This window comes from Microtus oregoni, unplaced genomic scaffold (assembly GCF_018167655.1).
Source record: "Microtus oregoni isolate MIOR12 unplaced genomic scaffold, Mior012 000002F_ref0000024, whole genome shotgun sequence".
Lineage (NCBI taxonomy): Eukaryota > Metazoa > Chordata > Mammalia > Rodentia > Cricetidae > Microtus > Microtus oregoni.
Genome location: NW_024543061.1, coordinates 13254936 through 13268532, shown reverse-complemented (window position 1 = coordinate 13268532; position 13597 = coordinate 13254936). Strand labels below are relative to the sequence as shown.

The 13597-nt window shown below is 42.8% G+C and overlaps 1 protein-coding gene across 1 annotated transcript in view; it reads right to left on the bottom strand.

Moving 5' to 3' along the window:
- The window catches only part of Polr1a (RNA polymerase I subunit A), a 64191-nt gene that overhangs the window by 47841 nt on the left and 2753 nt on the right, over positions 1 to 13597 (bottom strand). The window contains exons 2-9 of the mRNA XM_041639341.1: positions 12429 to 12633; positions 11181 to 11330; positions 8621 to 8728; positions 7679 to 7764; positions 7456 to 7559; positions 3288 to 3395; positions 1276 to 1381; positions 883 to 1045 (exon numbers count right to left, since the gene is read on the bottom strand). Coding sequence (XP_041495275.1) covers positions 883 to 1045; positions 1276 to 1381; positions 3288 to 3395; positions 7456 to 7559; positions 7679 to 7764; positions 8621 to 8728; positions 11181 to 11330; positions 12429 to 12633 — 1030 coding nt within the window. The remainder of the gene's footprint in view (positions 1 to 882; positions 1046 to 1275; positions 1382 to 3287; positions 3396 to 7455; positions 7560 to 7678; positions 7765 to 8620; positions 8729 to 11180; positions 11331 to 12428; positions 12634 to 13597) is intronic.

The window sequence follows — 13597 nt, the reverse complement described above, 5'->3', positions numbered from 1 at the left end:
ACTGGATTTGGTTATGTTATGGTTTTGTTTCCCATACTGGACCAGGGTCTGCAGATGGGAACTCTCTCTTACACTAAAACCTGTTAAAAGACGCCTATACTGACTGAAGTAAACTTCAGCAGAACCAGAGAAAGTTTCAAGGAGCCATGCAAAGCTAAGTGCCCAGGGGCAGTTTCAAGGAGCCATGCAAAGCTAAGTGCCCAGGGGCAGTGGTGTCAATTTGTGACATCACTGGTTAATAGCAGGACTGTCTGAGTAGCTGGCAGGGAGTCTGAGAGGCTGTCTCTCCAAAGCTGGAGAAGGCCATTTCTATTTGCATCCTGACTGCATTTCGGGGATGAGAGTGACTTTAGCAAGTATTCTAAGTACCCAATTCAGCTTTATGTTCACTACAGTTAGTATAAGACCCAGAATAATGAAAGGGGTAAGGAAATGTCAATAGGAACAGTCTTATTCTAGAAAACCCACTCTATATTGTCCCCGCTGCATTGCTGAAGTCCTTATTGAGCCTACAACACACATTCTTAGAGCCCGAGGGAAGACTGCTTGCCTTAGAGCAGCTAGTGGTGCAGAGCAGCCTAGGTGTGAAACCTCACCATAACTACATACACTACAGCGGAGATGAGTCCAAGAAATCAAAGGGACTGACGAAACCATGGCACTGTCATTGGGCACAGAACCTAAACTACACCTAGATTTATCTAGAATCAGGTCTGTGTTTGTCCCAACAATTCATACTGCCCACCATGGGTGCTGCCCACTGAATTAACATCTTGCACAGCCATAGGTTCTGTGCCTGCGAAGGGTTAGAACCCAGTGTGTAGTTCTTATCACACCAATCATTAACCAAGCCTATTATACCAGCACCGAGGCAGTCCTGACCTTGTCTGTGGTGAGTTCTGTCACCTCACAGGGTAGCTTCTGTTCTTGGGCCATCAACGCCAGAAGTTTCCGGATCAAAACTGCATCCTTCATGACAGCTTGCAAGTTCACGGTCTGGCCGTTAGTAAACATCTGGTCCCCCAGGCGGTTGACGGGGCGATATCTGCAGAGTGACATAAGATTCTTCAGCCTCTTAACCTATTTACCGAATTAACACAACACAACCAACTCAAACAACCATCGTGTCGAGGACAATCAAATAACAGAGAATGCTCTGGCCACTACCTGCAGCCTTGGGCTGACAGTTTGATTTCTCAGTGCTCTAGCCTTTCCAGTCCTTGCTCAATACCTCTGCCCACCCTTCTTATGCAAAGTTAAGTTCAAACACATTACCTGGAAGGCGGCACCACTATGAAATCTAGAAAGAACATACTAGGGTTGAAACTGGACTCCATGCCAATATCATCCAATCCCGAAAAAAGGTAATTCAGGAAGAATCCTGCATTTGAAATAGAAACCAACAAGACTATTTAAGCCGATGTATAAAGATATAAAAATATCACTGAGAAAAAAAAAAACCCTCAAGGTATGGCAATGTGGGAGGTCCTTCTGTATATGTGTTGCTTTTATTGGTTAATGAATAACTGCTTTCGGCCAATGGTTTAACAGAATATAGCCAGGCTGAAAGATATATATATATATATATATATATATAGATAGAGAGAGAGAGAGAGAGAGAGAGAGAGAGAAAGAGTAGGTGGAGTCAGAGTGAAGCCATGTAGCCACAACTGGGGACAGATGTGCCAGAACCTTGTCAGTAAGCCACAACCATGTGGCGATACACAAATTAATAGAAATGGGTTAATTTAAGATATAAGAAACATGCTTAAGTTATTGGCCAAACAATGTTGCAAATAATTTGGTTTCTCAGTGATTACTTCAGGTATGGGCAACTGGGAACGAACAAGCAGCCTCCACCTACAGTATGGGATCATATGTAATTAGAAAACAGTTTTTCATAAAAACAAACCAAAACCAGCCTGGGTATATGACAGCTTGTGTGCAAGTTAGATAACAAAAAGACACTCAGGGACAATAAGTAAGTAAGAAATGAGCTGTGCAGGAACATGAAATTGTTATCACCCTCTTGATGTGTAATCTTATATACATAATTAAATATTCGCTACTTTGGACTCTAGACAAACTTAATCAAAATTTAAAAAAAAATCAGGTCAAAATAAAGTTTAGCCTTTTAAGAACAAAAGATAAACTGGGCAGTGTAGCCTTTAATCCTGAGTTCAAGGCCTGGTCTACGTAGTAAGTTCAAGGCCAACCAGGGCTATATAGAGAAACCCTGTCTCAAAACCTCAGGGGGAAAAATGTAACATTCTTTCCATGGGTATGCCAAAGCCAATCTTCTGCAAACTGAATCAAAGACATATTTTTAAGTTTCAGGGGACCTCCAACAGCTTGGAGAAAACAAATAAAACCTGCCATAGAGAGCATCTTGCTAACTTGCCTATGCTTTCATTTCTGATAACCCGTTAACGCCATGCTTGTCTGTGAGCACTTAGCAGAGACCACAAGCAGTGTCCCAGAACACCCCCTCAGAAGAGGGATGCAAGGACTTGAGTATCCTGCATAGATTGATACAGATTTAAAAGAGAACAGAGATTTCCCTTTCTGTGGGGAACTGAAATGTACAAAAGCTCATTCCTTGATTCACAAAATGAATTACCATAGAACATTTAAAAGATTTTTATCTGGGGCTGAGATGGAGTTTCAAGACAGGGTCTCAGTATGAAGCCTCAGCTGTCTTAGAACTCACTCTGTAGACCAGGCTTGCCTGGAACTCAGAGATCCACCCGCCTCTGCCTCCTGAGGGCTAGGACTAAAGGTGTGCATCACCATGCCTAACTAAAACATCTTTTTTCAAAAAAAATTATTTTTATTTATGTGCATTGGTGTTTTGCCTGCATGTATGTCTGTGTGAGGGTGTCAGATCTTAGAGTTACAGACAGTTGTTAGCTGCCATATAGATGCTGGGAACTGAACTCGGGTCCTCTAGAAGAGCAACCAGTGCTCTTAACCACACTAAGACCAGCCCCTTAAAACATTTTTTTTTTAAAACTGGCATTTAAAAATAGATGCCAATGAAACTTCCAGAAATGTTATCAGTGTAGGAGTGACTGGACTCAATTATATCAATTTCTTGGTGCTGGGTGTGAGCTGCCCCTGCTCCTTTATGGCTCTAAGTCAATGTGCCCTGAAGCCTGCCCCAGACATATGGATGGATTCAGGCGAGAGTTACATTAATTAGAACTTTGGTTAAGGAAGTAAGAGGGTGGGCTAATGAAATGAACCAGGAAATCAAAGGTCACAGACTGAGGCTGTTTCTCTAGCACCTTCGTTCTTCCAAATGGCAAAAAGATGCTCTTGGGCGCTGCTAGGTGTCAGGTACCCTCGCTTCCCCAGCAGAGCGTCTTCAATTCCTGGAGCTGCCGGTACTCCTTCTGTAATGAGATAGATCCTTTTTTTTTTTTTTGTCCCCATTCCAAAAAATTTGAAACTTGTCCACAAACCTCAAACTTTTCAACCCAGATTTCCACCTGTACTCTAATTTCCAGAATAATGAAAACAAAACAACACATTATCATACAAAACCAGAGAGGCAGAGCAATAGACGATCACCAATAGCTCACAGTATTAATGAAACTATTTTCAGTGTTAAATAAGTACTTTCCACGACACTGAAACCTTGCCAGGAACAGTGGTGCAGTCCTATTACCATCAGGAGGAGGATGCAGAAGGATCAGGAGCTTCAGGACAGTGTGGACTACACAATGAAATATTACCCCAAGACTACAAAAATCTTCTATGGATTTCTCTTCTCTCTTTTTCTTTCTTTTTGGTTATTGTTATTGTCTGCTTTTGTTTTTTTTTTTTGGTTTTTCGAGACAGGGTTTCTCTGTAGCTTTGGTGCCCGTCCCGGAACTAGCTCTTGTAGACCAGGCTGGCCTCGAACTCCCAGAGATCCGCCTGCCTCTGCCTCCCGAGTGCTGGGATTAAAGGCGTGCGCCACCACCGCCCGGCTTTGCTTTTGTTTTTGAGACAGGGTTCTCTGTGTGTAGCCCTGGCTGTCCTGAAACTTGCTCTGTAGACCAGGCTGACCTTGAACACACAGAGATCCGCTTACCTCTGCCTCCCAAGTGCTGGGATTTATTTTCTGCATGGATGTATTTTCACCAGAACTCTGTTCATTTGGTGATATCAAAGGAAAACAAGAACAATTGCTACCAAGTTTTCATCTAACTGACCACTATTCTGTTTGTTACTGAGACTACCTTATATAGCCCAGGCTAGCCTTGGAGTCCTGAGCCTCCTGACTCCACCTCCTGAGAGCTGGGTTTAGATAGTTTATACTACCAAGCCCAGTTTCAATCACCAATTCTTTTTCCCTGTTTTTTTTTTTTTTTTGAGACAGGGTTTCTCTGTATAGCCCTGGCTGTCCTGGAACTTGCTCTGTAGACCAGGCTAGTCTCAAACTCAGAGATCTGCCTGCCTCTGCCTTCTGAGTACATCACCACGCCCAGCTCCAATCACATTTCTGGTTGCATGAAGTTTCCTAATGTACTTAACCAAGGTTTTTTTGTTTTTGTCTTTTTTTTTTTTTGGTTTTTCAAGGCAGAGTTTCTCTGTAGCTTTGGAGCCTGTCCTGGAACTAGCTCTTAGAGACCAGAATGGCCTCGAACTCACAGGGATCAACCTGCCTCTGCTTCCTAAGTGCTGGGATTAAAGACATGCGCCACCATCACTAGGCTTTAACTATACTCTTCTATTTGGACATCCAGCTCGATTCTAGTGTTCTGCTTTTCTAAATAAACAATGGGCTGGGATACTAATTACTGGGAGAATATACCTTGCACAAATGAGGCCCTGGGTTCAATGTTCAGTATGAAAACAAGTAACATTATCTTTATACATATGGTATTCACCAGAAAGAGTTACAAAAGCAGAAGTAATACTTGTGGAGATTTTTTTCTTTATTGTGTGAATGTGAGAACACATGTACCACCATGCACACATGGAAATCACACATATGAAATTTTGGGGAGTTGGTTCTTTCTCCCAGTATGGGTTCTGGGGACAGAACATAGATTTGGACCCTAAGCACTTTCATTCACTGAGTATTCTTGCTAGTCCCTGTGTGAAGATTTCTACAGATTCAAATATACTGACTTTAGAAATATCACCTTAGTAGGTGAAGTTGGCTTCTCAGACTAGGCAAAATCTTTGAGAGGCTGATTACTAGCTATGCACAGATTAAGTAGAAAATTTTATTTAGGATTGCCATTTAAGAGGCCAACTTCTAACACTCAGATGAAGAACAAAAGCAATTTAAGTATCCTGTAGGCTCAAAATTGTCAGCATTTCCTATGATGCCATACTAAAATGAAGCACTGCTCAATTTCCCCTTTTCTGGATCTATCAGGCAGGAGCCATGCGGTGCTTGTGCTCACAGCACCAGTGGCTAGGACACAGGTGACAGCTGCCAGCAGAGAACACACATTCTGCATATTCTAAACTATTCATAAACAACATCACTGTTTTACCCTGTTTTGTACTTTTAGCTAATCTTTCCCTTAACTAATAAAAAATAAAACCGACTAATCTACCGTGGAGTGGGTGTGTATGTAATAGTGGATGGCACGGCGAAGGTCAGAGGACAACTTTCAGGAGTCAGTTCTGTCTTCCACCATGCAGGACCTGGAGACTGACCTCAGGTTGTCTGGCTTATCCGAACCATCTCGCCAGCCCAATGTGGGTAAATAACATTTAAATGTTATTTATGCCGGGTGTGATGGCACACACCTTTAAGCCAGTACCTGGAAGACAGAGGCAGGATGACCTCTGTGAGTTCTAGGACAGCCTGGTCTACCTCGAGAGTTCCAGGACAGCCAGGACCATGAAGAGAGACGCTGTCTCAAACTCCTTCCAACCAAAGAGTTATTAAATAAAAAACAAAAACAAACAAACAAAAAAATCAATCCTAAAGCCAAAACAAAGACTATTTTCTACAGGTTTCTAATGCCCAGCCTTTTGGTTGCACCTTATTTTTGCAGTTACAGCAAAAGATTGCCTCACATGAATGTGCTTTGTTGTGCCCAGATTATGACCCCCATAGAGAGACCACCAGAGAGGTCCAGGCTATAATAATACAGCCTGATTATTATGATTATAATCGGCATAATACAAACATGTTTGGAACCCCTGTCTCTAAATGACCCCGTTATAGCAAGGTAGAGAGAGGAGTTGTATCTCCTCTGTGGGGTAAGCTTTTAAAGGCTTAACTACAAAGACACTTTTTGAAGTTGCTTTGGCACGGGTGTAAGGATTTTTGCTCCCTCCCATCCTGCTAAGTCAGCTTTCTCCTTGTTCTTAGAGCAAGGCCATCTTTATCAGCCTGTACCAGATGGCCAGGCATAATTTCTAAGGTGAGAGAAAAAAAGGCCACTATCTTCCTAAAAACAAGCAAATCTGGGTTTCTATTTTTAAAACATTCTGCTAAAAAATTCCTTTTCGTCCCTTTAAAAATACGGGATGAGGGTCCCACAGGCTTGACTAAGACAGGCTACCTTCCCTGGGCACTGCCCCCTAACTGGAGCTATTCTCTAAAATTCTGAACATCTGTTTTCAATGTCTCAGCATTTTCTAGGATAGACTGGGGGTGCGGTAGCAACTGTTAAGTGTCAGTGTGAGGAAATACTTCCATGGCCATTCGCAGGTAAGGGAAGGAAAATCCACTCTTGCGCTGTTAGCTGTTCACCATCAAACAGCACTTAGCAGTCTTTCAGGGCGTGGGATCTCACTCTGGGTACTAGAAAACAGAAAGGCCACGACCAGAAAACCTGGCACACTTCAAATGAGTGTGTAAGTTAGTTAATAGAGCCACACCTACACTAGTTCTGATGAGTGCTCAGGGAAATCTACAGTGTTACAGGGGACAAACTAAATAGAGATTGTATAGGAACTCACTGTGCTTGCTACCCTGTAAGTCTAAGTTGAATCTACAAAGGTTATTAAAAATCAGTACACAGAGCCGGGCGGTGTTGGTACACACCTTTAATCTCAGCACTTGGGAGACAGAGGTAGGTGGATTTCTGAGTTTGAGGCTAGCCTGTTCTACAGAGTGAATTCCAGGTCTACACAGAGAAACCCTGTCTTAAAAAAACAAAAATAAAACAAAACAAAACAAGAAAACAAAAACAAAACAGCAACCCTTGCCAGAGTCTCAAAGTAAAAAAAAAAAAAAAGAAGATAAAGCCAGGCAATAGTGGTTCACGCCTTTAATTTTAGCACTTAGGAGGCAGAGGCAGACAGATCTCTTTGAGTTCGAGGCCAGCCTGGTCTATAAGAACTAGTTCTAGGACAGGCTCCAAAGCTACAGAGATACCCTGTATCAAAAAACCAAAAAAGAACAAAAGAACACTCACTCTCCAGACCCAAGAAGCCAGGACTCACCTGAGGTGACACACGCATCGCTAGAGCTCCTCAGAGACCCGGTCTGCTTACCTGGGGGCTCTGCATCCTTCTGGCCAGACTTTCTGTGCACCGTGGCTGGGTAGGTAATTGTTAGCTTACTGTTGTGTTCCTTTCGAACCACTGACCGTCCGGTCCTACACATGAGAATACGTGCGGGGAGAAACAAACCCCAATGAGACATTTAGCAATGGTGCTAGGTGACTGGCCAAAGCAGCTCAACTAGGGATGGGAAAGGCTGGTGGACAATACTCACTTGCAGTGCGGACATCGCTTAGCGGCCATATGCGTCTTCCAGAAGTGAGCAACAAGTTTGCTCCTGCTTTCACAGACATTTTTCACCTGTTTAAAGTCAGAGAATGTTACAGTGCCTTATTTTAGGTAGTCTCACTTTGTAGCCCAGATTAGCCTAAGATGTGTGAGATCATTACTGTAGTACAGATGTGTACTCCATGCCTGCACTGCAGTGTCATTCTGAGGAGATTACAATCTCTATGTATTTAGCAGTTCTCCACTTTTACTTTAACTGGAGGAAATCATCCTGGTAGCTTGAATGAGAAATACCCTCTGTAATGCTCAGGCATCTGAATACTTGGTCCCTAGTTGGTGGCACTGTTTGGGTAGGTTATGGAACCTTTGGGGATTTGGCCTGGCTAGAGGAAGTCTATCAGTGGGCACTATCTAAGAGTTCATAGACTTGCCCCATTTCCAGTTTGCTCTCTGCTTCATATTTGCAGCTTATTTCTTAGTCTGGGGCCTCCCGCCATCACAACTCCACTTCTGGAAGCATAAGAGCAATAAACTCTGCATCCTTAAGCCGTCTTTGTCAGGGTGTTTTATTTACCACAGCAACAAAAGTTACTAAAACACACCCTTACTTAAACAAAATGTCCCTCAAAACACTCTTTAACACAGCTATCTGGGGGTTAGAGAGATGGCTCAGCGGTTAAGAGCACTGGCAGCTCTTCCAGAGGTCCTGAGTTCCATTTATTTATATTTTTTATGTATGAATGCTCTGTGTGTATTCCTACATGCCAGAAGAGGGCATCAGATCCTATGGATGGCTGTGAGCCACCATGGGACTGAAACCTAAGTCTACCCTGAGAAGCCAGAAACGTATGCAGAAGATGGCACAGAGAAACTATGGTTACCAGGCTAAAAGCAGAATGTTACGGAAAGGGAGATGGTGGGAACTCACATGTGCACCTTGGGACCCCAAGAGGTTGTTCTGTAGAATTTTGTTTGTGTATTCTTCTAACTCTTCTTGAATTTCAAAGGCAGAAGGATCAGCAGTTTCTTCCAGAAACTGAAACAGAGGAAGACTATTGTAATACCTTACAGTAACTGTCTGATGAACAGTAGGGTTAGGGCTGGCCTCTTCAAGGACTGAGATCAATCTAAGGGAGGAAAGGAAGCCTGAGTTACTGTGCTACACTTACACACAGTGAAGTGGGCTAGGGATGTGGTCAGTGGTGAGCGGAGCATTTGCTTGCCCAGCACAAACAAGGCCACAGGTTTTACCCCGAAACACAACAACAAATCCTTTTCTAGTGACTGTGGCCTGGACTATTTGGGTCAAATTAAAGACTGCAAAGACCTGAGACAAAAGTGTTTCTAACACCTCAATTCTCTGAAGAGCTGATAGGTCAATGGGGAAGCAGCAGGCCAAACTAAAGTAAAAAGAGGGGTCCAGTGAGGTCAGTGTATATGAGCTGGGGATCACCCAGTACTCTTATGCATCTCTGTGGAAGATACTGGCACAGATGTCTCTGAGAGGCCCTGGAAATCTGTGTAGAGATAGCCCTGGCCTCAAATTCATTTTCTAACTCATCAATTTCTGTAGGCCCATATTTCTATATGGTGTGGCAGCCAGACTCTGAAGCCATAGCCCGACCTGAGGCAGTCAGTAGCGTTAACAAAGGGTCAGGATGTTGTTATTCCTTTCTTTGTAATTTGGAGGATGCCTGATAGAGATGCTGATTCAAGCCTACATGATAGCTAGCATACAGAGCAGACAGGTAGTTGTGGAGGTGACCAAAAGCCATTCACCTGGTTACCTAAGAGACAGAATGCTAATGTATTTCCCCTAAGTTAAGTTTTGGTATAAAGACTGTTTGGGGAATAAGCAGAAAATTTCTTCAGGATGTGAACTGAGGATATCATGAGGGATCTCAGAGAATCTCCCTCCCAATGAAACCATGTGAGTCATGTCTTTATTCCCGTCTCCTCCACGCCAGAGAGAGTTTATGTTGGGGTCTGGTAGAGAAATAATTGAGGGTCCGGGCTAGCACCGGACCCCAACAGATTTTATGCTTTTCATTTTGAAGCCCTCAATGATGAAGAAACAGAAATCAACACCAAGAATGAGTACAAAGGTAGTATCAAATGGGACATTGGCCACTTCCCAAACCCAACACACAGGCCTATTAAGGTAAGGACCTGAAGGGTCCCTCTCAGGAAACAAGCCAAGTAAGTACAACTGCACAGGTAGACCAGGGCCTTAAGCCTGGACAATGAAGGTTTCAGACTAGGAATACCACCCAAGTGGAGAAGTAGCCTGACTCCTCTCTGAAGACGGCGACAGCACCTAGCAATCGAAAGTACATATATGATGACCAGACATCAAAGGGTGCCAAATGTATACAGGATTATATTTCTGTTTGCACATTTCATAACAAAATAAAGAAAATAAACATAGGAGCCATGAGTACTTTTACGAAGATAAAATTAAATTTGGATAAGAGAAATCCCTAGAAACATATAACTTCTTTGATTAAAGGCTTAGCAAAATCTTTATCTCCCTTCACTCTCTTGCAGGTAAATTTGACTGTGGGTTAATGGCTTAGCTTTGTTTTCTTGGAGGCAAAAAGGATGAGAATTTCTACTGTTGGCAGAAACTGGCCCAGGCTTTGAGACTGCTTCTCTCAAAGGGTTGTGAGTACCTAGTGCAAACCTCAGCTCTCTGCTTTCCCAAAGCAGGTCCTCGAGGCTCCCCAGCAGTGCTGAACTACTACAAAACACGATATGTCAGGCACTGATGCCTTGGCATCTCTCATCCTCTACAAATGCTTTCTTTCAGGGCGTTTTATAGAGAACTTCTTGAGACTGGAAAGATGGATTAGGAATTAAGAGCATCAGCTTCTCTCCCAGAGGACCTGAGTTAGGTTCCCAGAATGTACACGGCGGCTGACACCATGTAGATAGTTAGCCTCTCTAGCAGTAGTCAGAAGATCCAACAGTCTCCTCCAAGGCATCAGGCATGTTATGTAGAACACACATACACACAAGCAAAACATTCATACATATAAAATAAAAATATCCAAAAAAATTTAAAGAGAGAAGTTCCTTAACTCATTTTTTTAAGATTGAATCAATGCAGGTACCCAAACTCTATAGGACAATATGAGAAAGGAAATTTACAGGTCAATCCAACTCAAGATTAGATGTAAAAATCCTAAGCTAAATACTAGGAAGCCAAATCTACAACACATTACAAAGCAATTTATATCACGGGGCATGGTGACACAGGTCTTTAATTCCAGTACCCAGGAGGCAGAGGAAGGAGATCTCTATGAATTCGAGGCCAGTCTACATAGCAAGTTCCAGGACAGCTGGGGCTATATACAGAGAAACCCTGCCTCAAATGATTAAAAAAAAAAAAATACAAGGGTCAAACATTCTGAAGACTATTGGGGTGGCAATTAAGGACAACATACAAACAAGCATCTCTTGATGTCCTGGTTACCATACCAACCTACCCTGCTCAGAATTCCTTCAAGCTCATAGACCGCTTGTAGAGCTCCAACTTCCAGGACTCGAAGCTGGCAGACCAACAGGTGAATGGCAGCCCGAGGACAAGTCAGCATGTGGCAACTTAAACAGGAACCTCGGAGCAGAAGGTAGAGTTTCTAAAGAGTGGGGACAAAAAGAAGCAAGACATTATAAGGAGACAGAGAACTCATGATGATTTCCATTGTACAAGCGATTTTCTTCACATAGTCTGTCTCCTGAAGAATTCCACTTCTGCCTCTGCTATAGTCTTTTAGACCTATAAATAAACTAGACAAACATTCCCAAATATCTTTTGATTTCATTTTAAACCATTCAAATTTGAAATTCATATAAAATGAATTCATGGTCTGAGAAAAGGAATTCTTTTAGTTTTATACCAACTACTTAACTAAGACAATAGCCTTTCTTTAATCTGCTTGACTCCCGGAGGCTAGGTTCCTTGAAATAAGACCTAAACAGACCCAAGTGACAGTTTAGACAGGAGCTTCATTGTGATGTTACTGGTCTTCCTTTGGGGGCTTTGCTTCTCCTGCCAAGAAACCACACTTGGCAGACCTAGCTGAAAAGCCAATGGTCTTGGGAGCACCAGAAATCCCTATATTACTAGGGAGGTGACTGCCACCCAGCTTTCTGAAGGACACAGAGCCCTTGAAATGAAAGGGCATAAATCAGGATTAGACCCTGAGTCTTGGATAGGTGGATGTGTGGCTCCCTAAACATTTCCCTCTTGCATGAACAGAAACTTGCTATGGCTTTCCTCAACTGGAATCAAACTGAAGTTCTCCACGTAAGTCTGTAGCATAAGCTGAAGTTACATGGCAAGCATCCCTAATCTGAGAATCTAAAACCCTGAACTCCTTGAGCCCTGACATACAAGAAAACAAATTCAACATATGACTTCATGGATTAAGGGTTTAGTAAAAATGTAGGAACATCAGGAATACAATCTCCTTTAGGCTATGTATATGAGGTATGTATAATTATGAGTGAATTCATGTTTATATATGGTTCCATCCTATAATATCACCATAATGTAGACTGCAAATATTCTAAATCCTGAAATTCAAACCATTTTTGGTCTCAAGCATTTTGGACAATAGATACTCAAGGAACTTGTACTTGGTCCCTCAAGGTTTTTTCTTTCTAAAGAAAGAGGAACAAAGGACGGTCCTCACAACACCAGCACCCCCAAGACCAACAAGCCCTGCACGTACATCGAAGAGGAGAGGGTTGTACACGGTGAGCGGGAGCTCAATGTGGCCCAGGTGTCCCGAGCAGTTGTTGAAGTCCTGCACGCAGGTAGAGCACACTTCTTTGGAATCTGCCGGACCCAAAGCCAAATCATACAGGCCATTTGCTGAAGGGTTTCCCAGGCTGTCCACATAGCGAGGATTTGTAATGGATTTAACACTTAATTTCCTGAGGAGATGAAAAAAAGAACCAAGGAAAGCTCAGGTTATTAGCTTCTCTGATGTTGAAGTGAGAGAGGCGGCTTATAAACCAGACCTGACTGGAAAGCTCAAATTCTTCAATGAAGGGATTGCCATAAAACAGAATAACAAATTCAAGAAAATTCAACACAAATAAAATCATAAAAAAACAACTTCCTTTATGCAAAATTTCATCCCTTTGCTTAATGGAATCTTGTAACTGTCAAATAACTAGTCTTGTACCCACTAACAGCATGTTACTGCGTCACATTTGACAGCAAGTGTGCAGCCTGTGTGTGTTCTACTCAATTCTATTTGGGTGTTCACACAACAATGAAACAGCTGGAAAGTATCCTTCTTAAACGTCATATAAACGTACTTTACAAGGCCTAGTTTGCCTTTTGCGGATCTTTGTGAGTTCGAGACCAGCCTGGTCTACAGAGCTAGTTCCAGGACAGGCTCCAAAGCCACAGAGAAACCCTGTCTCGAAAAACCAAAAAAAAAAAAAAAATTATCTAGTTTAGACAATCGAGGGGAGCCAGACTAACCCAAAGTTTTCTCAGAGGCCCTGATGAAAGGATAAAGAAAACTTCAGTTCTGTGTCCTTGTCCAGAAGGGGACTTGGTAAGGCCAGTCCAGAGGAGGAGCCAGTGCCTCTAAAGGAGTCAGGGTTGCAGCTTCTGAGGAACCAACTCTTCCTCCTAGGCTGCGGCTATCAGTCCTAAGGCAGTGGTGTCTGAAGTTTCCTGCGTTCTCTTTGCCAACACTGTCTGACTTAGCTCTCTGCAGACCTTGGCGGACTTCCTCCCTATAAATAGTATATAAGATGCTGTACTTCCTAATAAGTTTGGTTGGCATAAGACATAGCTTGTGCAAGACCTCCTGACATCAGCTTTTCTCTTCTCTTATGTTTCCATCCCTTGGCATCTCCCCATCAGGACCCTGTCACTGAA